This window comes from Mesoplodon densirostris, chromosome 15 (assembly GCF_025265405.1).
Source record: "Mesoplodon densirostris isolate mMesDen1 chromosome 15, mMesDen1 primary haplotype, whole genome shotgun sequence".
Classification (NCBI taxonomy): domain Eukaryota; kingdom Metazoa; phylum Chordata; class Mammalia; order Artiodactyla; family Ziphiidae; genus Mesoplodon; species Mesoplodon densirostris.
Window position 1 is genome coordinate 6,672,414 of NC_082675.1, and position 24,764 is coordinate 6,697,177.

The following is a 24,764-nucleotide window of genomic DNA, read 5'->3' on the forward strand; positions in this document are numbered from 1 at the left end:
CCAGGCCACACTTCCCCTCCAACGTGAGGAGGTAGACATGATGACTGAATCCTGTGGAAACCCCTGCAAGGCAGGTGGGCAGAGGCTATTCCGAACTTGATGGACAAATTTCAGAAGGTAAGTGATTTGTTCAGGGTGACAGCTGACAAATGCTTAAAGCTGATAGACGCTGGGAATGTATCTTCTGCCTGTAAACCAAGGACTCTACCCACAGTCCCAACCTGCCTCTAATGCCTGGGGCTGAGGGAACTAAGCTTCTCAGGGGCGGGTGGTGGTGTGTGCCGTGGGGATGGCGATCTGGGCTGGCGGGGGGCGGGGAGGACACGACGACTTCCAGCACGGCTACCTGAGAATCAAGTCTAGCGCGTTAGAAACGACAGTTACAACAGCTAAAATGTACGCTACTTGCCAGGCATTGTTCTAAGGGGGCAACATGTTTAACTTTTAATCTCCACAAGCAACCTCTGACCCCCCCCATGATAAAAACGAAGAGACTGTCCTCCTACCAAAACTGCTTCACACTGGTGTGTGGCCCTTTGTAAAATAAAATGGGAATTCCCTGGCAGTCCAGTGGTTAGGACTCCAAGCTCTCACTGCTGAGGGCCAGGGTTCAATCCCTGGTTGGGGAACTAAGATCCCACAAGCCGTGCAGTGTGGCCGAAACAAAAAACAAAACCAAAAAAATGCAACCTTTTTTCTGCCTCTGCCTTGTAAAAAGCAAACAAACAAAAAAACCCCACAAAAAAACCAGAATGACACGTGTAGCCTTGCCTGGCAATAAATATTTTAATTTTCATTTCATTTTTATGATGACATAATTTTCAAGTTTTTTTTTTTTTAAATACAAAGCTAAACCACAAACAGGTACAACCAAGACATTTTATCTCACATTGACACACTCCCATCGGATCCTCCTCCAATTCACTGACCACTGACCAGGCAAGTGTGGGGTGGGGGGAAGACTTTCTTAGGTAGCACCGTCGTGAGACTGGGGCAGGGGGCACTGAAGTTGAGGACAGGCTCTCATACCTGTCTCCATTCACATTTACCTGGGAGCAGGGGGCCAGGAGACCCCACGTCACGGCTCCAGAGCCCCAGGCCCCTGAACTACAGGTTAACAGGAAGTGGGCATCAGCTCCCCTTTGGGAGGAAGCTACCTGCTCTCCCTGCTGTCACAATTCGAGGTGAAAACTGTACCCTTAGCCGTGGTCCCTGGGCCGCTGGGCCTGCCTGCTCCCCTGCACGCCAGCAGCTGGGGTGGGGACCCTGCATTTCGGGGCTTGTAGGCTCACCCTTTGGTTCATGGCTGCATCTTCACAGGAAGGACACCAGGGGGCCTGACAAAAAAAAGCCTTGACAGCAGGTCTGGAACTTTCCACCCAGCAGAATCAGGTTGGGGCGGGGGTGGGGAGGTGGGGAATTGGGTAAGTCATTTCTGGTCACACTACAAAACTTTATTTTTGATTAGAATAGTGTACCATCTCAAATCTCTTCTACAGAAACAAAACCAAGAGGGAGAAAAAAAGCCAAACTAAAAAAAAACCCCAAACAAAAACGCAGCCACGTCACTCACTTCAAGACCTATATACATGTAAGTTGTCTTCTGTGGTTACTTTTTTTTCTTGTTTTTTGATTTTTATTATTTTTTTTAAAATAAGCTCAGTGTTCACATTTCTATAAAGAAATTAACCCAGTTTCGGGAACCCCTGCCCGGCAGGGCTAGGTAAGCAGTGCTTGTCCCTGCCCACATCTGCTTTGATTCCCCGCCCTGATGCTTCGAGGTGCCCAGAAAAGCGGCAGCCCGTGGAAGAGTAAATCTAGGCCCGGCCCATGAGCCACCGGGTCAGTAAGCTTTCGAGAAAGCAGAGGGGAAGACTATCTTACTGTGAAACCTTTTTAAAAAATATTCATACACTTCCATGTGCGCCTGTCGAGATGTCAGGAAAACAAGAGCTTGGGAACATCCCGTCCAGGCCGTGGGGGGGCAGCTCTTCCTCGCGCCCGCCTGGCACTGGGACGTCGGGGCTGAGGAGGGGAGGGAGTCCCGGCTCCTCGGGTGGACGCAGGCGCATCGCCCAGCTTCCTAGTTCATGTTCGACTCTTTCCTCTAAAACCTGTGCTGAGTCTTTGACTGCATGCACGGGAAGCACAAACGTTCGACTTGTATGCAAAAAAGGTACAAAAACAACCAGAATATAAAAGTTTTGGTAATATAAGGCCATCTGTTCAAGTCCACCTTGGAAACCTGTAACAGATATTTAAATACTACAGTGAAAAGGCATCTTAATATACTTTTTTAAAAACATCTGAAGTAATCTGCTAAGATTAAATGTGTAAAAAAAAAAAAAAAAGTCAATTCCCTTTGAGGGCACTTTGTCCATTGAGGAAGGGAGGCGGGAGGGGAGGGGCCGTGGGGTTAATGCTTCAGCCAGGGGTGGGCTTCGATGGAAGCCCGGCTGCGGTCCCCATAGTCATACAGGAGCTCCTCCCCAGCCTCGATGTCGCGAGACGCAATGAGGATGAGGTGAGGCACGCCGTCAATGTCGTGCAGTTTGGTTTGGCAGTTCCCACATTTACTGTGATTGATCAGTCTTCCCAGGCGATTTGTCTCTCTGGTTGCATCCACGCTGGTGGGGAGGGAGGGCGACAGAGGATTACACTGATAAAGAGGGTTTTGAACCCAGTCAGAGTCACGCTTGCTCTCAGCTCTGGTGGGACGGTTATTTAGGGGCACGTTTTTTGGGAAAGCGAAGTAACTCAAAAAAAAAAAAAATCTTTAAGAGCCCAGAGAGGTGCCCAGTGTGGGGTATCCGAGGCAGGGGGCAGGCCTAGGCAGGAATGCAAAAGGCTCTTTGTGGAAGTTCTGCATAATAAATAAGTGAATAAAAATCCACTCTGTTGACGGTGGGGGGAGGCCGGCGGGTGTGGAGGCGGCCAGCACATGGGAACGCTCTGTACTTTCTACTCTGTTTTGCTGGGAACCTAAAGCTGCTCTACAAAGTACAGTCTATTAAAGAAAAAGCAATCAGTGACACTGCCACACTGGGGACAGAGAAGTCAGCAATTCCCAGAGCTGTTCTGGCCACGGGTCCCAGAGGAGAGGCCAGGTGAGCCCCTACGCAGGCTTTCATGAGACTGGTCTACGTCTTGTCCCACGAGACGGCATCCAGAACCGCTCCGATCCCCAACATTAAACATGGGAAGTGGGGGAGTGGGGGAGCTGCATCACAGCTTTGAAAAAAGGTAGCAAGAACTAAACAAGAAGCTGGAGCAGGAGAGTCAGGATGCCCTCGGTGGCCCTCTGGCTGGACCTCTGCCGGGGCGGGGAAGAGCCACTCGAAGCGCTGGGGGACTTACCAGTAGGTTTTGCTCAGATACTGAAAATAGTACATGTAGCAGCCCGTGGAGGGGTCTTGCGCGTACAGAGCCTCCCGCTTCTTGGCGTCGGTGATCTCGATGAGGTCCCCGTGGTATTCCACCACAAACTCGCCCCGGGAGAACTGCTTGGTGGCGATCACGCCCCTGCCTTTGCCGTCAATGAGGTCAATCTGTTGGGTGGTGCCAAGAGGGAGGGTTGGTTCATAACAGCAACAAACGCCACCGTGCAGGGCCGGCTTCCAGGGGCCGGGAGGCTTGCACCGCGTTCTTTGAACAGCTTTACTACGGCAGGCCATAACATTCACTCATTTCACATGTACAGTTTGATGGGTATTAGTCAACATATACAGTTGTGCAACTATCACCACAATCCATCACCCCAAAGAGTTCCCTTGTGCCCATGTGCAGAGCCTTGTTACGCCAGATCCTGAGAGGTCTGCTAGGTGGGTGCTGCCCCATTTTGCAGGTGAGAAAACGGGGTTAGAGAGGCAGCGTCGTGTCCACGGCCACAAAGCTAGGAAGCCGTGTAGCACAGACTCAAGTCCACGTCCTGGCCTCTTCGGGGGAGTAGTAGGACCCCGTGTTCTGAGTCTCTCCTTTATCCCATAATTAACCCTCCTGGGTTTCTCCTCACTCCATTTTAAATGGAGATGCAGGGTGATTGCTTGAGGGGTCCAGACTTAAATTCAGATCCCCCTAGGGCAGCGGTCCCCATCCTTTTTGGCACCGGGGACCAGTTTCCCGGAAGAGAATTTTTCCATGGACGGGGGTGGGGATGTTCAGGAGGTGATGCGAGCGATGGGGGGCGGGGATGCGGCTTCGCTCGCCCGACCGCTGCTCACCTCCTGCTGTGCGGCCCGGCTTCTAACAGGCCGGGGACCGGTATTGGTCATGCAGCCCAGGGGTTGGGGGCCCCTGCCCCAGGGAATTCCCTGGCGGTCCAGTGATTAGGACTCCGAGCTTCCAATGCAGGGGGCACAGGTTCGATCCCTGGTCAGGGAACTAAGATCCCGCAAGCCGTGCGGTGTGGGCCAAAAAAAAAAAAAAAAAAAAAAAAAATCAGATCCCCCTCCATGGTGGGTGGAAACTGAAGCTTTCCAATCCCTGGGTCTTAGTCCAGGGCCATCTGGCCACCACTATGGAGACTTGCTCCCCTCTCATCCACCCAGGGTGTCTGAAATATACCAAGAGAAAAGCAAATCTCCTGGGCATTGCCATTTCCCAGGAGAACAGTCTAGAAAAATTTGATCAGTTTGTCCTTTTAAAAGTTTCCCTAAGCATCATGCTAAATCAAAGAAGCCAGTTAAAACAGGCTACACATTCTATGATTCCATTTGTATGAAGCGTGCAGAATAGGCAAACCCATAGAGACAGCAAGCAGACGGGCAGCTGTCAGGGGCTGAGGGCAGGGAACGCGAGTGCAGATGGGTACGGGGTTTCCGTTTGGGAAGATGAAAGAGATCTGGAACTAGACAGAGGTGATGATCGCACAACTGTGACTGTAGGATGTACTTCACTGTACACTTGAAAATGGTTACAATGGTAAATTTAATGTTGCATGTTATTTCATTGTAACTTTAAAAAAGTTTCCTCAGGGTAACATCTCATGTTTCCTTCATGAGGCATTCCCTTTAACGATACTTTTAGCATCTGGTCCCTTGACAACCTGTAACGGCCCGCCTGGTCACAGTGACCATCAGGGGGTTAAAGCAGCGCAGCTCCTACGTGAGCCTCTGCGCCAGGGAAGGTGCGACTTCACAGCCGTAACCTCCACGCAGCGGGCCCTGCGGCCCCTTACCTTCATTCCTTCTTCTTTCCCACTTTCAATCAATTCGTCTATTCTTTTCCTTTCTTCAGACTGGGTGGGGAGGAAAGGAAAAATGAGACGTGCATCAGCATTCTCTCCGAGGCCATGCCAGGAGCCCCGGCCGCCCGCAGGTCACTTGCAGTTGGCCTCCAGGGCATCGGTCCCAAGGGATGCCCAGGCCCCCAAGCCCCCATCCTTTCCTCACTGCCCATCGGAGGCGGACCATTCGCCATCTGGGGTTTAAAGAGGCCAAGAGGGGGACAGTGGTGGCCCCAAGGGCAGAATCAGGCTTGTGGCTATGCTCTGTTTGGCCCACGCAGACTTTTAAACAACATCGAAACTGCTGACATCTAAAAATCAGGACTCTGACTTCATACGACACCAGCCAGGGCTGTTCAGAGGCTGCGCCCTTCAGACGGGGTGCGTGTGCCCACCGCCTGTTCACTGCGGACTCTTCTGGCCTCGAACAGTGCCTGGCACACAGTGAGCCCTCAAAGCAACAACGGCCCCCCGCCACCCCACGTGCACACACACAGCTACCTTGTTAAATGATGCATCAGTTACAAGTGTGCAGAGATAAATGGGAGTAGTCGTGGGAGAACTGGGATAGGCGACGGGGGACTTTCCTGCCGTGACAGAACAAGGCAGAGGAGACAAGCTGAGGAGAGCTGGGGCCATGGAGAGGCCCTGAATGCACGGCCCTGAGTTTCACTCTGGAGGCTCGGGGGTTTGGGGCATGTGAGCAACCGGCTCTGAGCGTCCTAAAGAGGATTCTGGCAGCAGCCCACGGGGGACCCAGGGCCTGAGCAGGCGGGAAGGGAGCAAGGTGTGAACGACGGTGAAGGCGGCGAACGGGAAGGAGGGACGGACTCGAGACGTTCCCAGCCGGAGTCAGCAGGCTGCCCTGCACATCAGGCCCGGCGCTGGGCTGGGCTGGGCTGGGCGGCGGCTGACAGCCAGAGCACCGTCAGCACTGCAGTCCCTGCCCCAGTGCTGGCCGTCACCCCATCCACAGTCAGGCCAACCAGAGAAGGGGCCCCCCCAGAGAAGCAAGGAGGGATTCAGGGCATCTCCCCAAGGCCCAGTCTCCACCCTCTGGCCCTGGCCTTGGACCCTAGACCTGAACCCGGACCTGCCTGCTCCGTCTCCAGCCACAGCGAGGTGTCTGCGGAGCTCTTTGTCTCACCCCCGCTGCCCACACCCAGCCCCGGGCCCCGGTTTCGGCCGGCCCCGGAAGGCAGGCAGGTCAGGCCTGACCTCACCCCTGAGACGAGGCCCAGCTGCCCCGCCCTCGGGCTTCACCTCTGCGGTCAAGAGATGCCGCCGCCCTGGCAGCCGCAGCCCCAGCAGCCCGGCCAACAGCTGCCTCGCCGTCCTGGCCGGCGACCACCTGGCCGCAGTGCGCGTGCGGCAGGGCCAACACAAACGGCGGCGGGCACAGCGTGTCTCTCCCTCGCCACTGGCTCTGCGTCCAGGGACAGCGTGAGCTTTACTGTGCCGCCTGCTGCTCGCTGCCCGCCTGCTGCAGGGTCCAGCAGACCTGCGGCGCACCCCGCTGCAGCCTCCACTGCCCCGACAGAGAGCCCCCGTTGTTGTTGTTTTTAATTAAAAAGGCCAACTCAGCTGCCCCCCCCCCCGCCCCACAGCCCAGAGCGGCGCCTGGTGGAGCCCCAGGCTCCCTGTGTGGGCGCGGCGGCTCTGGGCGGGGCTGGGCGGCGTCCCGGGTTCTGGGGGCTGGCAGCGCCTCGCCCTCTGCAGTACTGTCTCTACGATGACCTCACACCGCCTCCCGCTGCAGGCAAACAGCTTGCAACAGCTTGTTCTTGGCTGAAAGACACTGCCTTTCTAAGGAAATAACGCCAAAGCTCCTCTCTAGGGGGAAAGATGGACCTCCCCCCTTTTTAAAGGAAGTCCTGCCAGTTCAGAGGTGGGGGGCGGAGAGAGGCTAGATCACCATCTGTACAGCCACAGCTCTCACATCAAAAGGCTGAAGGGGTCTGTGCTGGTTGAAAGGCCAGGGCCCCCACCTCCCTTGTGGGGGGCAATCCTGAGCGCTACTCCCAAGCCTGCAGGTTATTCTGCCGCCCCCGGGCTGGGAGGGTGGACAGAAGCAGCCGGGGGTGCTGCAGGGCCCGGCCACACCCTGGATTTCCCGAACAGAAAGGCAATAACCACACCTCACTGCATCAAATATTGATCGACTGTGCACAGCTCGGCACTCTGCAAACACGGCAGGCGGGGGCCTCACAGCCCCGTCAGCCTTCCCGCCTGGTTTTCGCACGTTCCGAGGGACAGTGGCTGGGTGGGAAAGAGCAGAGAGGGGCCCCGGGAAGGGGCAACACGGGGGAAGCGACAGTGACAATAGTTGACAGGTGCTCAGTGCATACCAGGCACGGTTCTAAGTGTTCTGTGTGCGTTAACTTAAGAACGTAGCCCTCCCAACAACCGCACACGGTACTACTTTATTATCCCATTTTATAGACAGGACAGAGAGGCACAGAGCGGCTAAGTAACTGGCCCGACGTCATACAACCAGGAAGTGGTTCCCAAGCCACTGCTCTTCACCACCTCGAGACGTGAAACTTCTGGACAGCAGAAAAACAAGCCTCCCAAGAGCATGTAGCCTTCATGGTCCTAGGCTCCAGTGGCCCTGCCAAAGCCACTTTCGCGGTAAGTCCTGACTTTCCAGGCCACATGCTACAGGTGACAAGGCTCCTTCACAGAGGCATCGTAACTAAGCTTCACGGTGACCCAGAGCGTTATGACGACCCCCACTAGACCAAGGAGAATATCGAGGCCATGGAGGCCAAGAGACTTGTCCCAAGATGATACAAAGCGAGCTCAGGCTGTGCACGGCAAGCACCGCCCACTGGGATGCCCTGCCCCTTCCGAGAGCTGGAATCAAAACCACGTGACTCTACCTGCAGCTCAGCTTTGCTCTTCCTGGAGCTCCTTCGAACAGGGTAGAAATCTGTGAGTTTACGATTCTGCTGCGTTTTTCCTTGAGCTCTGGGGTGAGAAAGGAAGAAGACAAAACAAGTATTAGCACCGAGACCATACTCACGTCCAGGAGGCACACAACCCCTGAGCAGCAGGCTCCTTGGAGACTATGTCACTTCAACACCTCTGTCCACTGTGGCCCAGGGTCACTCAGGCTCACCTGCCCACGGGGGCCTCAGAGAGAGTATCAAAGACAGGCTGCCTACCCTTGGTGGGGAGCGGGCCCCTGAGCTCTGGACCCGTGACAGACCAAGATGCTGACAAACAGTGGTGTCCCCGGTGGCAACTCAGGAATCTGAGTCTTGACGGCTCAAGGGGCTGAGAGGGTGGGCGGCCTCACCCCGGCTGGCACCGGGCAGGCTGCCCTGGGTTAGGGGTGGCCTCCAGGGGGCACTTACTTTTTCCTGGGAGCCTGTTTGGCCCTGACGGGCTTTTTCAGGGCTTGCTTGGCGGCAGCTGCATTAGGAGAATCACAAGACGAGGTCGGGGTTTTGGGAGGTTCTGTTGCTTCAGATTTTTGGTTTGGAAAAGGGGCCAGGGGGCCTCTCCTGGCGTCTTTGATTTTCTGTTCCTCGGCCTTCATGGAGCTTCGTATTGCATTCCCAGAGTTTCTTTTCTCTGTGGGCAGAGGGTGGGGAGAGACAGGCTGACTCTGGACCCACCGGCTCCCACTTTCCAGCCTTCAGCCACATGCTAAGACAGGCTTGGAGAGAAGAGAGGGGTGGGGCGTGGTGGGCAGCCGTGCCCTTGGGCTGTTAAGCCTGGTGTCCACTAACCAGTATCTTGGGCAAAGCATCCGGCTTTCCTTTTTGACCCAGACACTGGGTGCAGCTTTTGGTCTTCTGCATCTTTTTTTTCTTTTTCTAGCTTTGTGAGGTATAACTGATAAATACAATTATAAGATATTTGAAGTGTTACACCACGATGAGTCCACATATGCATTGTGAGTGGATCCCTCTCATCTAATTAATCAACACATCGGGCCTTCTGCATCTTGAGGGAAAGAGCCCTTGAAGCAGAAGCACCACGGCCGGCAACACTGGCGTGAGGGCTCGACCAATGGCTTTTCAGGAAATGGGCTGCAGACCCCAGGGAAAAAAGCTAAATTCCTAAAGGGTGGGCCAGTGTTGGTGGACAGGAGTAAGGCAATAAAGCAGAACCTCTCCCCAGCAAAGACCTCTTCCCCAAGAGCTAGCTGCCTGGCGTGACTCATGTCAGACTCGTTTTCTTTTTTTTTTTTTTAAATTCCCTGTTCTAACAGGGTCGAAGCCCAGTGTTCACAGTGGTTCCCAGCTCGGTGCTGCGACACCAGTCAGTGTGTTGTGAGGGACGTCGCCAATGACTTGTTACTAAAAATAGTTGTGGAGCACCAGTGTTGGGACTATTTTTTTTCAACAAAGATTTTACTCTTAACAGATAATTAAATAATACATTGCTGGTGGGAATGTAAGATGGTGCAGTCACTTTGGAAAAGCATTTGGCAGTTCTCCAAAATGTTAAACATAGAGCTGCCATATGACCCAGCAATTCTAGTTCTAGGAATCTATCAAGAGAATTAAAAGCAGATGTCTGCACAAAAACCTGTATATGGACGTCTGCAGCAGCTTATTAATAATAGCCAAAAAATGGAAACAACCTGAACGTCCATCAACTGATGAATGGGTAAATAAAATGTGGTACATCCGCAGGATGGAATATTATTCAGCCACAGAAAGGAACGAAGCACTGACACAGGCTACAACACGGATGAACCCTGAAAACATTATAACAAGTAAAAGAGGCCAGACACAAAAGGCCGCGTATTAGATGATTCCATTTATATGAAATGTCCGGAAGAGGCAAATCCAGAGACAGGAAATAGATTAGTGGCTGCCTGGGGCTGGGGGAAGGCAGGAATGGGGAGTGACTGTGAATAGGTACAGGGTTTCTTTCTGGGGTGATGAAAATGTACTGGAGTTTAACAGAAGTGATAGTTGCACATATCTGTGAATATGCTAAAAACCACTGAGTTGTACCCTTTAAAACGGTGAACTTCAGGATATCAGAATTGTATCTCGATAAACAAAAGAGAAAAATAAATACATCAGCACCCATCCAGACCATCCTTGCTCCTTGTGCGCCCTCCTGGGTGGAGGTACGGCGTCGGGCGTGACCCTAGAAGTGGGTGGTGCTCGTGAACATCAGCTGACATGTTGAGTCTGCATCAAGGCAGGAAAAAGGTCTAGGATCATGGACAAGAACCTGGACGTTGGGGTCTCCTCCAGTGTTCCTCCAGCCCCCAATTCTGACTGTTGCCACGTAGTAACACTACGAGTCAAATCAGCTAGCTTGTGCCCTGTGTCCCCATTTAGGACAACCTACATCCTGCCCCGTTCCAGAAGGGATGTGAGACTGGCTGAGCGCCATCTCAAAAGAGCCCCTTCCCCGACCCAGCGTGGTGAGTGCTGTCCTGAGCGCTGCCTACGCTGAATCGCGGGGAGGGGCAGGCCGTGACGCTTGCAGCCCAATGGAGAACAGGCTGATGTATGGAGCACTCACAAAGCCGGCCCCCACTCCTTTTTTTGGCCGCACTGCATGGCTTTTGAGATCTTAATTCCCCCGAACGGGGACTGAACCCGGGGTCCAGGGGAGTGAAAGAGCCGAGTCCTAACTCCTGGGCCACCAGGGAATTCCCTCACAAAGCCCACCTGCACCTGCCCTTTAACTCGTCTTCAGAATGGTCCTGTAGGGCTTCCCTGGTGGCGCAGTGGTTGGGAGTCTGCCTTGCCGATGCAGGGAACGCGCGTTCATGCCCTGGTCCAGGAAGATCCCACATGCCGCGGAGCGGCTGGGCCCGTGAGCCGTGGCCGCTGAGCCTGCGCGTCCGGAGCCTGTGCTCCGCAACGGGAGAGGCCACAACAGTGAGAGGCCCGTGTACCGCAAAAAAAAAAAAAAAAAAAAAAAAAAAGCAGAATGGTCCTGTAGGACTCCTCTCTCTCCCACTGTACACAGAGAAAGGAGGCTCAGAAAAGAGTAGCAAACTGCCCACGTCCCTTCCTTTCATAAATGGCAGAGCTACGATTGGAACCTAAGTCATATGAAATAACATCACCCTAGGTACCAGGGGGAATCAGGCAGAGGGCTGGCTCCTGCCCCTGGGTCTCAGATCTGGCCCAGAGGTTGGGCTACCCCATCCCTTACGGCACTTTCTGTTAACGAATACAAAGCTTCCTTGTACGGAGCTGCTGAGAGCCAGAGTTCTGTTTCTCTAAGGCAAGGTTTAATCAGAAGGGAGCACGGTGAATTGGGGAAAGCTCACGTGCATCGGCGCCCCCGCCCCACCCTCAGCTTTAAAAGGGAATATTTGGGTTAGAGCAAGATTTGTAAGAGGTCTCAGCATGTTTTGCAGGGCCAGACAGAATTTTCAATAACCATTAATTTTCTTGCTCAATATTTTAACCCCATATCTCATTCCAAAGTATGATGCTCCAGAGACTAGCACTGAACACTTGAGTAGGAAGAAACTTTAGAACTGAGGTCAAGGCCAGCTCATAAAAGGGAAGGAAATCAGTTCCTTAGGTTCACACGACTCAGCGGGAGTGCAAGAGCCTGGTCCGAACAACCTAGACTCATAATTTCTGTACTTTTAGCACCTGTGAGCCTCTCTAACAGCAGGCCAGGTGCCGTATCTTTGCAACTTGGCAAGATAATCAAGCATGAAGGACACGCTAACTCTTGTGAAAGCAGGGAGAACCTGTCAGACCAACAGGGCACACGCCCTGGAACAGGCAGCTCTTTCCCCCTTGTCTGTGTTTCCTAGCAGCAAGACAAAACATGGTTCAAACCTTTTGAACTTTGGCTTGAAAAGGCTGGATAAAAATTTAGCACATTATTGTGCAGGACGCGAGCCCGCCAGCTGTGGTCAGAACAGGGCCGTTTCAGAGGCTTACCGTCGCGTTTCCTGTAGATTCCGGCTAACGGCTTCCCCTGGCATTTGACTTCGTGATGTGCAACTGAGTTCTCTTCCTGAAGGGGGGAACGCATTCCAGAGCATTTGTTCGGGCTCATGTAGGTATAGATCTTTGATTGCCCGGTAAATACATTCTCCTAAAACGACAAATGCATATTCTGAAAGAGGCTTGAAGAAGAAGATCCCGCAAGATTTAGACAGACAAGGGGGCAATCAGAATACAAAAGACAAAAAATAGATAACATGTCTCAAAAACTGGGCTACTAGGCGAAGCCAGCCCCAGCAGAGAAGTGGAAGGTTCAGAATCCCCCAGGTCCAAGTCCGTCTCTAATTCCATTCGCTAAGGGGGGACATCTGGCCAGCAGAACCAGCCGTCCACAAAGGTCTATATAAGAAGGAGGCAACCTACCCGTAGCAAGGAGGTCAGAAGGACCAGGGTAAACAAGGTCGGGACTGGAAGGGCTGGCCTAGTGCAGGAGCCGACTGCCCTGGCAGGAGCTGCAGGGACTCTGGCGCAGAAGCGGGCCTCAGGGAACCTGATCAACCACTTCTCAGTCCTGAGGTCAGCTGGCAGGACTTGCCATTACTGCCTGAGCCTTCTGTGTGCCCAAGCCTGGCCCCTCTCAAATCATGCAGCCCAGCAGCCTCCAAGGACTGCGGGACTGGGCTGCGGTTGGGGTAGTTCTCTCGGGCTAACTGGGGGGTGCAGAGCTAATGGAAGAAACGCCTAGAGCGGGCGCATTTAGGGCGGTTACTCGACTGCGGTGGGCAGGCCGGTGGGGCGGCCAGGTCACTGCTGGTGTCTCTGGGTGTGCGGCCTCTCCTCTGAGTAAGCAGAGACGGGAGGAGGGCCTTCCCAGAAACCCTGCTGAGCCTTTCTGCCTGGTGAGCCATTCGACACCAAGTCAGCGAGACCCCGTGACCTCCCCGAGGGCCCCGGGCAGGCCCCGCACACTCTGGGAAGGCGGCCACCACCGGGGTGGCTGGGTCTCGGGGCATGGAAATGCCATAAAGGCACAAACTTTTCCGAGGTCAAACACTGCCAGGGTCATGGCGGATCGGGTGTGGACGCCACTCCCAGGCAGGCAGCAGAAAAGGAAGCTGCCCGGCCGGGCGCCCCGCCCGCACCCCCGCCCCAGGGCCGCGGGGGCGCCCACGTGCTCTCGAAGCGGGGTTGGCAGGGGCGCCCTGCCGCACGGCCCCTCGGGGCGCGCCGAGCGAGTGCGGGGAGGGTGCCTGCTTACCCCGTTGGTGCGGGGCCTCCCCGGGCCCCTCCGCTCCACCATCTCCGGGCCCGGGGCCGTCGCTGCCACCGCCGCCGCCGCCGCCGCCGCCTCCACCGCGCGGGGCTTGGACATCTTCCTGCCTGGAGAGGGGGACCCGGGGGAAGCGGGGGAGGGGGCGCTCAGGGCGCGGCGGGGCGGGGAGCGGGGCCGCCCGGGCCGGGCGCCGCGGCGGCGCCTCCCGCCGCAGCCATGTTCCGAGGGCCCGGCGGCGGTGGGCCGCCCGCGCCGCCGGGAGGCCGGGGCCGGCCGGCGGGGCCGGGCCGGGGCCCGAGTCGCCCTCCCGCCGCCCGGCCCGGCCGGGCCCCGCGCGCCGCCCGCCCCCCGCGCGGCCGGGCCCGACACACCCACCTGCAGCCCGGCCAGGCCCATGGCGGCGCGCCCCGCGCCCTCGCCCTCGCCGCCGCCGCCGCCGCGGCCCGGCCACCAGCGCTGCCGCTGCCGCTGCTGCTGCTGCTGCCGCCGCCACCAGCGCCGCCGCGGCGCCCCGGGGAAGGGCCGGCGGCGCCCCACGGCGCCCCCTTCCCCCATGGTCTGCGAGGCAGAGCCCGGCACCCGCGCGCCGCGGCAGCCCCGGCCGGCCCGGGACCGAGGACGCAGGGAGGGAGGCGCTGGCGGCGCGTCCTCCACGGCCCGCCCGCTCGCCGCTGCCGCCACCCACCGTCCGCTCCCGGCCGGGGAGGGGCTGGCAGGGGCGGCGCTGCGAGGCTCCTCCGGAGCGAGGGAGGGAGAAGGGGAGGGAACGAAGGAGGGCGGGCCCCGCGGCCGCGAGGAATCCCGACTCGGGCGCGCCCCCTCTCGCGCGTCCTCAGCCACTCGGGGAGGAAGGGGTGGGAAACATGATAATGACAGCCCGGGCTCTCGGCCGGCCCGGCTCCTACTCTCGCTGGTCAATGACTATTTCGGGAGACCCGTCCGTGCCCGGCGCAGTCAGCAGCGGTGAACGCGACAGGCGAGATCCCTCCTGTGTGCCCGAGCCTGTGCTCACGGAGTGTTTTCCTGGGTATTTAACCTTCCCGGCAAGCCCCTGGGGGCCAGGTCCTGTGGCTAACCCGTTTATGAGGAGGAAACTGAGCTTCCAAGGAGGTGCAGAGGCTTGTCCAAAGCCACAGAACTAGAAAGCGATCAGGTCAGGTGTCAAACCCAGGCGGTCTGCACCTGACCGGTCCGGACCCTGGGGAAATAGAGCCAGGAATTATAACGGTATGTTTGCTGGGTGCTTCTCTTGCATACCTTATGCCATTCAGACCTCACAACAGCCCTTTGAAGGTAGACACCATTATTTTCTCTTCCACAGACATGGAAAACAACCTCGGAGAAGTGGGGAGCTTGGCCAAGTTCTCAGAACTAGAAATAGATTACCAGGCCAACAGACCAGAGCCTACACTCCCGGCCACTAACTTCCAGGTTACAGGTGAGAAAATAAACATGGAGGAGCAAATGGTGTTGCAGAGGGTTTAGCAAGTCACCCAAGTCTCCTGTCCACGAGGAAATGTCCTGGGAGGCAGGGGTTCCAGTATACCTTACTGCCCTGAACCACTGTGCTGTAGCCATTAGGGTTTGAAGGCCCATGGCCATAAGAGTCCCTGTATTTGTGCAGAGTCATAATGCAAACAAGACACCTTGGGGCATCTAGCCTTGGGTTATGGCCTGGGAGGCAAAGATTGGGTATCCCTCCCTGCATCTGCCCCAGAGGTGCTTTGTGACCATAGCCAAGTCCCTTCCCCAGACTAGGCCTCAGCATCCTCCTGGATAAAAACTAAGAACTATGGGGCTTTCCTGGTAGCGCAGTGGTTGAGAGTCCGCCTGCCGATGCAGGGGACACGGGTTCGTGCCGCGGTCCGGGAAGATCCCACATGCCGCGGAGCGGCTGGGCCCGTGAGCCATGGCCGCTGAGCCTGCGCGTCCGGAGCCTGTGCTCCGCAACGGGAGCGGCCACAGCAGTGAGAGGCCTGCGTACCGCAGAAAAAAAAAACAAAACAAAACTAAGAACTATGAATTCCATAACGTACCCAGGGCACCTTTGACATCCACAGATAAACTAATGGCTGTCACTTTAAGTAGCTGCCTCCCCTTAGAAGGGATAAGACAGTGGATTAAACGCCAAGACAGTGCTCAGGACAACACCTCCCAAATCAGCTCGTGCTTTAGAATCCTTCACAGCAGGGCTGGGGAACCCCTGCCATACCCATCCAACCACTGACTCCAGTGGGGTAGGGTAGTCTGCCCACTTGAATACCCAAGAGACTATGCAGAGTTAGGATTCTAAAGTGACACTCTGACACCCAGGTTGAGCCATCTGAAACAGTGTCTGTTACCTCTGCAGGCCAGAGAAGGTTTGTAGTTTGTTGCCAAACTGTCATGGGAATCATGGTCTGGAGGCAGGAAGCAGCTGCTCAGATCAGCTTGTCCATTTCTCATACTATTTTAACTCCCTCGCCCCCACTTCACACACATACTCAGGGCTATAGCTTTCTCCATCATAGCCCACAAAATGCAGGGGATACATTAAAATACAAGTCTAGCACCCATTTCTCTCAACTCTGCAGCTCTAATAGCTAGAAAATTTAGTTCAAATCCTTCCGTAAAGTTTCAAAACACTTGTTTTGTCTGTACATGAGGTGTTCATATGTGCATAACAAATACATATACCCAGTCACAGAAATAAAAACTCTTAATGTTGCCCAGGGTCTCATAGAAATAGAATCCAACAGCAATGATACTAATAGCTTGCACTTACTGAATGTTTACTGTGTCAGGCCGTACAGTAATGCATTATTTAATTTAACCTTCCCAACCATTTATGGGAAGGTACTATTCTATTTCACAGATGTAGAAATCGAGGCTTGGGGAAAATAAATAAGGGTCACATGACTGAGATACTGATGGATATGAGGATACTTCAGCATAAAAAAATGTATATTGCTTTCCTCAAACTCAGACACTAAAATACCAATTCATTCATTCAACAAGCATTTATTGACTACCTACTGTGTTCCAGGCCCTGTGCTAAAGACGCAACAATGAACACAGACAGAGATGGAGCACATTGAGGCCAGAGGGGTGGGTAGGCCCCTTACAGGCCAGGGTGAGGACTGTAGATTTGATCCTAAGAACAAAAGGGGAGGTTAGGGGTGGAAGGAGTGGTGAGAGTCACATGATAAATATCTGTGTTCTTGGGGATCACTCTAGCTGCTGAGGCACGATAAATTGGAGATGGTCACAGTGGGAAGAGGGAGACCAAGTATGAGGCCATCTGACAATGGCAGTAGAAATGGGGAAAAGTAGATGGACGGATCCTGCCCAAAGTAATATCCTTGAGGCTGTAAATATTTACACGATTGTAAAACTTCAAAACCAGAGAGGAGTTACCCGGTATCTGAACATTTTGTTCATGTGACTCCGCAGGGCTCTCAAAGTAAACTACAAGTTAGGAACAAAGACCTCTTTTCTAGAAGAAAAAGACTGACCCTTCATTGGGGGGGGGTGGTCATGTGAGTCACTGAGAATCACTAACCAGTACATTACAAAGGTGATTTGTAACCTGTTATGGTAGAAGCTGGGAACACTCATCTTCACTTTGGCTAAATAAGGGAGGTAGAGTGGAACAAACAAAGACACAGAATGGCCAGAGTCTGGACAGTGACTTTGGACTTCAGCTTCCACCTCTGAAAAATGGAAGTAACGGTTTGTAAAGATTAACTGACATAAAGCACCTGGCCCTCAATGGTAATTATTACTTGCCCATATTAAGTATTTAAGTATTTCAATGGCAAAGTGGTTCACTTTGTTTCCCCCCACAGATTAATTAAAGCAAGCTATTTTTTTTTAATGCACTACTGTTAAAACAGGTAGTTTAAATGATTTTGCTGTGACGGGAAAAATGAATCAGGGAAGCATAGCTTTATTAAGATATGTCAGATAAATTAGTCAGATATTATTAACTATACTTTTAGATGCTTAACCCTTTTCTGAAGAAAAATATTTAAGGCATCTTACTTTTCTGTGTGGACTGGGTTATGAAGCTCTTTAACATGAAGTTCACTATGCCTCATTTCTTAATCATAATCTAGGTAAATCTTGTCCCAAAAGACCGTAAAGGGATGCTGGGAGAATAAATGATGCACCTGGGTGCAGGGGCTGAAAACAAAGAAGCCCAATAAATATGTGCTGAATGAATCCTTATTTTTTTCATTATGATCGCCGCAGTGAGCATACTGCATTAACGCAAATTCCTACTAATATGTAATACCCTGAGAATTTTGAGAAAAATGTAAAACCTCAACTTATTTCTTTTAAATAATAATTCAAGTGAACCATCACGCTCAAGTTTTTGCATGAAGGAGACACAGCGGCTGGAAATGACCAGAGGTTGTTGATCACTTTGCCGCATAACGTGGGTCTTACTGTCCTGACAGCAAACTAACTGCGAAGAACTTCAGGCAGGGACATCGCCTCCCTCGCGGCTGCACAAACCCACCCAAGCCATCTCCCGTGGGCAGGGGTACTGATCAGCTGCGGCGCGAAGGGCCACCCCGGGAGGTGCCAGGGGACCTGTTTCACCCCAAAGTGGGCCAGCGGGGCCCGTCCCCGCCCCGGCGGCGCAGAGCTGACTCAGGGAGTGGGGAGGGAAAGGAAGGCGCCTGCCGCGGGGTCCACTCCGACGCGCTCCCCACCATGTAGGTTACCGATCTGCGCCCTCGCCTCGGGGTCACCTCCTTTCCTAACAAGAGAGAGCCCTTAAGCAAGCGAAGCCTCGCCCTCCCCCCATTTGTATCAATGACAACCATTCCCTGGAGGTGCCCTGCGCTTTAGTTTCCAAACAGCTTTGACATATGGCCCCATTGCGTCGGGAGAGGCAGGCCACCAGGTGCCCCCACTTTAAAGAGGGGAAACCGAAGCACGGGAGTGGGAGGGGTTTCTGGGGGCTTCGGAAGCGAGGGTGGGGACCAGGTGGGGAAGGTTCCGCAGCCCCTCCCCCCCGCACCCCCGCTTGTCCCCGCGCTCCGCGCGAGCAGCCGGCGGGAGAACACCTCCCTGCCGCAGCTCCCGCCACCTCGGTCCCGCCTCCAGCGCGACCCCCTATCCCAGCTGCCCCGGCGCTGGCCACCCGGGCCAATACCTCTAGCCATGGCCGCGCTCTGTCACCACCTAGGATCTCCCGGGAAACGCAGCTTTCGAAAAAAGTTACAACAACTGTGGCCAACTGCTCCGCCGGCCCCCGGCGCTGCCCTGATTGGCGCCGCCGCCCGCCTTTCCCCAGGCTGCCCGCCGTGATAGGCGAACTCGAGAGGGAAAGCCCGCCCTTCTCCCCTCCTCCCCGGCGGGGGCGGGGCAAGCGGCCGCACTTCATACAAACGCTTTCAGGACAGGTCCCAGCGGAGGACGTGGGAGGGGGTTTAAATTTTACCGTGTTCCCACGTTGATTGGCTGCGCTTTAAGGACATCCGCGCTGCCATTGGGAGGCCCCAAACTCCGCCCTCTCCCGGTGCTGCAGCTCCGCCCCAGGGAGATTTAGTCACGCGGCTGGAGGCCCGGCCTCGGATTAGACCCATTCGGGACTTCCGGTTTTTCGGGCGTTTGACCGGAACCCGACCTTTGACCCCTCGATCTCCCCTTATGACCTGGGAAGCTTAGGTCCCAGCTGTTTAACATCTGCACCACCTTGACCTTTCCAGCAGTTTAATACATTCATTCCTAAATTGAAAGGTTTATCGAGTCCACTCTTACAGTATTCAAAACCCGCGGGCACAGTTCTTAACCAACTGAGTCAGCCTCGCTGAGCCACAGCGATCCTAGCCCAACATACCCCAACCGTTTCACAGATGGGGAAAGAGAGGACCAGCAGGAACAGGTAACTAACTTGCTGCCCAGTGTTACCCAGCAATTTAATTGCAGGTCCTGGATCAGTCTTTTGACTGTTAGTCCACTAGAGGGCTACCTCAACCCCACGGAAACAACCGGGTACTTTCTCCACCCAGGGGAGCTCGGTCATAAGGCCCCAGAGAAACACAGGTGTCCTGGGTATTCTTTGCTTTGAACACAGGTAAGGTGCCCAGTTACAGCTCTTCCCTGGTGACCCCTCCTGGACATATGAGGAGAGGTCACTCATCCATTCTCTCTCTTTGGTCCCCAAGAAGATTTTGGAATATCCACCATTGCCCAAGTACCCTACCATTGCACCAGGAAAGTAGGAGAGCAAAATAAGGTGATATATGTGAAAGCACCGGGAAAAGTAGGAAGCAACACTTTTCTCACTCACTGTGTGCCCTTTGGTATATTGTTTCAGCTCTCTGTCCCTTGGTTTACCCAGATGTCAAATGATGGAGTCAGCTGTGATCTCCAAGTTTCCTTCCAGCTTCCATAAATACAGAGAGGTTTTTACTTTCTCTAAAATGCATTAATTCAACATTTATTGAGCTGTATACCTGACACTGTCTGGTTCCCCAAGGATACAGTGGCGAATAACACAGATCCCTACATTTTTCAGGACAGAAACAAACAAAAAATCACTTTTTAAATATTAAATAGTGATTAATGTTATGGGTAAAATGAAAACAGGGAATTTTACAGAGTGTGAGTGGGGAGATCATTGCTTCTATGGATTGGTGAAGTCAGAGAAATCCTCTTTGAGTTGGTGGCTTTAGGTTATACCCTAAATAAGTGAGTCCCCAAGGGAGAAGGTACTTGTAGGTAGAGGGAATAGTGAGCGCAAATGCCCCAGAAGTGGGAATAAGCTTGGTTGTCTGGGGAAAGAAAAAGAAACCCAATGTGATCGGAACTGAGTGTATGCTGAGAATGGAGGGGATCAGGCTGGGAAGGTAGGCAGCGATCACATAGGCCCTTGAAGGCTGTGCTGGTCTCTCAGCTCCAAATTCATTCTTCTCCACCCTGCTCTGCAATATTTGGGCTGCAAACTGTAGTGCACCTTTGTCAGCTAGTGTTAGGTTATGTCAATAGGCGAGGCTACAGGGAGACTGGAAGGCAGGGGGAGGGACTCACTCCTGCCCATTTGCTTGCTATTCCTGTCAGGGTAAGTAATGACATTTTGCTTCTGACAGGCCATTCGGTTCATTCTCCAGGCTTTTTCCAGAAATAGCCTCAGCGTGCTACCTCAGAAGTACCAGCAGCAGCCCCTCTTCAGAGTTCTGAGCCCCAGCTTTGCAGGGCCCCTCCCGTAAGCCCTTGAAGGGCTAGTGCCAACGTCATGGTGCCCCTTTCTCAGAGGCATAAGAACCAGCCCTCCAGGAATCCTCTTCTGATTCTTCTCCTCTGCTAACCCCAAAGGGTCTCTTTGTTCTCCAGCCCTAGAAATGGGAGCTGCCTCCTGCAGTTATTATTAAATGACTTCAGTGTTCCCTTTCTGCTTGTTCGGTCCTCCACCACCTGGTTAATGAATTTCCTATTTTAAATTCTGTTTTCCTGACCGGACCCTGATGGACACAAAAGCCATTAGTAAGGACTGAGACGTTTATCCCAAATCTGATAAGAAGCCACTACATGGTTTTAAGCCAAGGGTAGATGGATAGATTGGTCAATCTGAACAGCAATTTTGCAAACAGTTATGCAAACAGAAGGATTGCAAATAGCTACAGTTACAGTAATCTGCATTGAGACTCGGGATATAGGAAAAATGTGACATGCTTCAGGACTGCCTGCCTGTTTACCGATCTCCATTTTCCTAACATGCCGTGGGCGAAATCTCACCAGTGCTGAGATGACTTTCCTTACTCTAGGGTTATCTTTGAATTAATATTTGCTCCAGGCTTTTGCTATTGTTTAATACTTTTTTATTAGCATCAGTTCTTTTTTTTTTAATGAAGGTTTTTTTTTAAATTCATTATTTACTTATTTATTTTATTTTTATTTTTGGCTGCGTCTGGTCTTAGTTGCTGCACTCCAGATCTTCGTTGCGGCACGTGGGCTTCTTTCTAGTTGTGGCGCATGGGCTCTGTAGTTTGCGGCACACGGGCTCTCTCACTGAGGTGCGCAAGCTCAGAAGTTGCGGCGTGCGGGCTTAGTTGCCCCGCAGCATGGAGCATCTTAGTTCCCTGACCAGAGATCGAACCCGTGCCCCCTGCATGGTAAGGCGGATTCTTTACCACTGGACCACCAGGGAAGTCCCAGCATCAGTTCTTAAAAGGTTCTACCTAATGGGACATGTATTCCACAGCTGGTGACCACTGTGATCTACTAATTCCTTCCATTCATCTGTGAGTATAAATAATATACATACCTTTTCCTATTATATGTATGTGTGTGTATATATATAAATATGTATGGATGGATAGATAGATATACACAGGTACATAAATATATAAACTTCCCCCATATGTATATATACACGTATATGTTAATATGTGCAATATGCATATATACAATGTATGCAATATACTTGGAATGCAAGCGAGAGTAAAACAATACTCTTTCTACCTCATGGGTTTATTGTTAGAATTAAATGACGGAGGGGAATTCCCTGGCAGTCCAGTGGTTAGGACTTCGCCTTCCAGTGTGTGTGGGGATGCGGGTTTGATTCCTGGTTGGGGAGCTAGGATCCCACATGCCTCAGAGCCAAAAAAACAAAACAGAAAATAGAAGCAATATTGTAACAAATTCAATAAAGACTTTAGGGCCTCCCTGGTGGCGCAGTGGTTGAGAGTCCGCCTGCCGATGCAGGGGATACGGGTTCGTGCCCCGATCTGGGAGGATCCCATATGCCGCGGAGCGGCTGGGCCCGTGAGCCATGGCCGCTGGGCCTGCGCGTCCGGAGCCTGTGCTCCGCAACGGGAGAGGCCACGACAGTGAGAGGCCCGCATACCGCAAAAAGAAAAAAAAAAAAAAAAAAAAAAAGACTTTAAAAATGGTTTACATCAAAAAAAAATCTTAAAAACAAAACAAAACCTTTAGGGACTTCCCTGGCCGTCCAGTGGTTAAGTCCGCGCTTCCACTGCAGGGGAACATGGGTTCAATCCCTGGTCAGGGAACTAAAGATCCTGCTTGCCACATTGCGTGGCCAAGAATATATAAATAAAATAGAGAAGTTAAAAAAACACTTTAAAAATTAGTTTAAATATATACATGAACCTTTCAAAATTGCATTTTAATTAGTATCTGTATTGGTCAACATTGTTTTTTCTTTTTAATTTTTAAAAAATTATTTATTTCATTATTTATTTATTTATTTTTAATAAATAAATTTCTTTATTTATTTGGCTTTGTTGGGTCTTCGTTGCTGTGCACGGGCTTTCTCTAGTTGCGGCAAGTGACGGCTACTCTTCGATGCGGTGCGCGGGCTTCTCCTTGCGGTGGCTTCTCTTGTTGCAGAGCACGGACTCCAGGCACGCAGGCTCAGTAGTTGTGGCGCACAGGCTTATTTGCTCCGCGGCGTGTGGGATCTTCCCAGACCAGGGCTCTAACCCGTGTCCCCTGCAATGACAGGCAGATTCTTAACCACTGCACCACCAGGGACGCCCGGTCAAGATTGTTTTGGATTGCAAATGAGAGAAACAAAGCTCAACTTAGTTTAAGAAAATAAGGGAGGAGTTCCCTAGCAGTCCAGTTGTTAAGACTACACACTTCCACTGTAGGGGACACGGGTTCGATCCCTGGTCAGGGAACTGAGATCCCACATGCTATGCAGCCAAAAAAAAAAAAAAAAAAAAAGGGGGGGAGTTTATTGTCTCTCATAACAGAAAAGTTCAGGGTATGAGTAGCTTCAGGCATGACAGGATGATCCAGGGACTCAAAGGATGTCATCAGAAGATCATCAGGGTTTAGTCCCTCCCTCTTTCTCCCCATCCTGCTCTTTGCCCCACTGATTTCTAGGTTGGCTTCACAGACCGGTCTCCAGCTCCACATCATGGCCTCTGACCCCACTTCCCAATGTTATTTTGGCAAGGGAGTGTCTTTTTACTATTATTTTCAGTACAAAGTTCTAGAATTGAAACTCACTGGCTGGCACTAAACCAATCAAAGTGGCCTTGACAGTAGATCCAGTATTCCAATTGGCCAGACCCAGATTACATGCTCTACCCTGGAGTGATGTATGTGAGAGAATGTTAGCCCTTTCCATACCACATGGACTTTGAGAGGGCATGATAAATTCTGAAGAAAGAGAGGTGGATTCTAGGGACTTCCCTGGCAGTCCAGTGGTTAAGCCTAGGGCAAGAAATACACAAGGTGGGACTTCTCTGGTGGTCCAGTGGTTAAGCCTGGGGCAAGAAATACACGAGACGGGACTTCCCTGGTGGTGCAGTGGTTAAGAATCTGCCTTCCAATGCAGGGGGTGCGGGTTCGATCCCTGGTTGGGGATCCCACTTGTGGGACCCAAAAAGAAAAAAAAGAGAGAGAGATGGATTCTGGGCAGTCAAAACAACTGCTGTTACAGAGCACAGAGGATTTTTAGGGCAGTGAAAATACTCTGAATGATACTGTAATGACAGACACATGTAATTATACATGTATCCAAACTCATACAATGTACACCACCAAGAAGAAGTAAACCATGGACTCTGGGTGATAATGATGTGTCCATGTAGGTTCATCAATTGTAACAAATGTACCATCTGGCAGCGGCTGTGGATAGTGGGGGAGGCTATGCAAATGTGGGGTCAGGGGGTAGATGGGAAATCTCTGTTCCTTCTCCTCAGTTTGGCTGGGAATCTAAAACTTCTCTAAATAATAAAATCTTCAACAATACCACTCCCTGCGGTTATGTCTACCACCTGCTAAAATCCAGTACACGCTTCAGCCCACATTCTGGTGCTGTCTGCTGCATTAGATATTGCTTGATCACTCATTCCTTAAAACTCCACTGCCTTGGCTCTGCTTTGACCTCTCTGATTGATCTTTCTAAGTCTCATTGCATATTCACTTTTTAGATATAGGGCCTCAGGTTTCTGCCCTTGGCCCCCTGCTCTTCTCTCTGCATTCTCTGAGTACAGTTTTATCCTCTCTCATGTTTTAATCCCCATCTGGATCCTCAAGCTGTAGACTCAACTGCTTGCTAGACATCTCCACTTGGATTCCCACAGGCCTCTCAAAATTCCTTGATAGACTTACTTTGATAGCCTCCAGCTAACAGCATCTCCCACTATTCATACCCTCGTGTGACTTTCCTTGAGTCCTATTTTGCCTTGTTAACCAACAGAATATGGTGGAAGCATCACTGTGTCACTTGAAAGCCTAAAATTTAAGAAAGGCTAGAAGCTTCTGCTTTTACGTTCCTGGGAGTCCTGAGCCACAGTACAAGAACCATGGAGAGGGTGCTGGAGAGACCACTTTGAGAGAGAGAAATACAGCTGTCCCAGCATCCCAGCTGAGCCCAGCCCACAGCTGATCCACCAGC

At 52.5% G+C, this 24,764-nt stretch overlaps 1 protein-coding gene across 3 annotated transcripts; it reads right to left on the bottom strand.

Annotated features, from left to right (window-relative positions):
• Nucleotides 1-767: 767 nt before the first annotated feature.
• KMT5A (lysine methyltransferase 5A) lies at nucleotides 768-18,611 on the bottom strand. Of its 3 annotated transcripts, none has more exons than XM_060118798.1 (8): nucleotides 18,540-18,611; nucleotides 13,379-13,500; nucleotides 12,115-12,271; nucleotides 8,584-8,803; nucleotides 8,107-8,194; nucleotides 5,177-5,236; nucleotides 3,358-3,548; nucleotides 768-2,627 (listed from the first exon to the last, which is right to left on the bottom strand). In XM_060118798.1, exons 1-8 carry the CDS (start codon nucleotides 18,547-18,549, stop codon nucleotides 2,417-2,419), a joined length of 1,059 nt encoding a protein of 352 aa, XP_059974781.1. In that variant the 5' UTR covers nucleotides 18,550-18,611; the 3' UTR covers nucleotides 768-2,416. The 3 variants fall into 3 exon arrangements, with proteins under 3 accessions (XP_059974781.1, XP_059974783.1, XP_059974780.1); XM_060118800.1 differs by lacking the exon at nucleotides 18,540-18,611 and adding an exon at nucleotides 13,769-13,792; XM_060118797.1 differs by lacking the exons at nucleotides 13,379-13,500; nucleotides 18,540-18,611 and adding an exon at nucleotides 13,769-13,850.
• Between the last annotated feature and the right edge of the window lie 6,153 nt (nucleotides 18,612-24,764).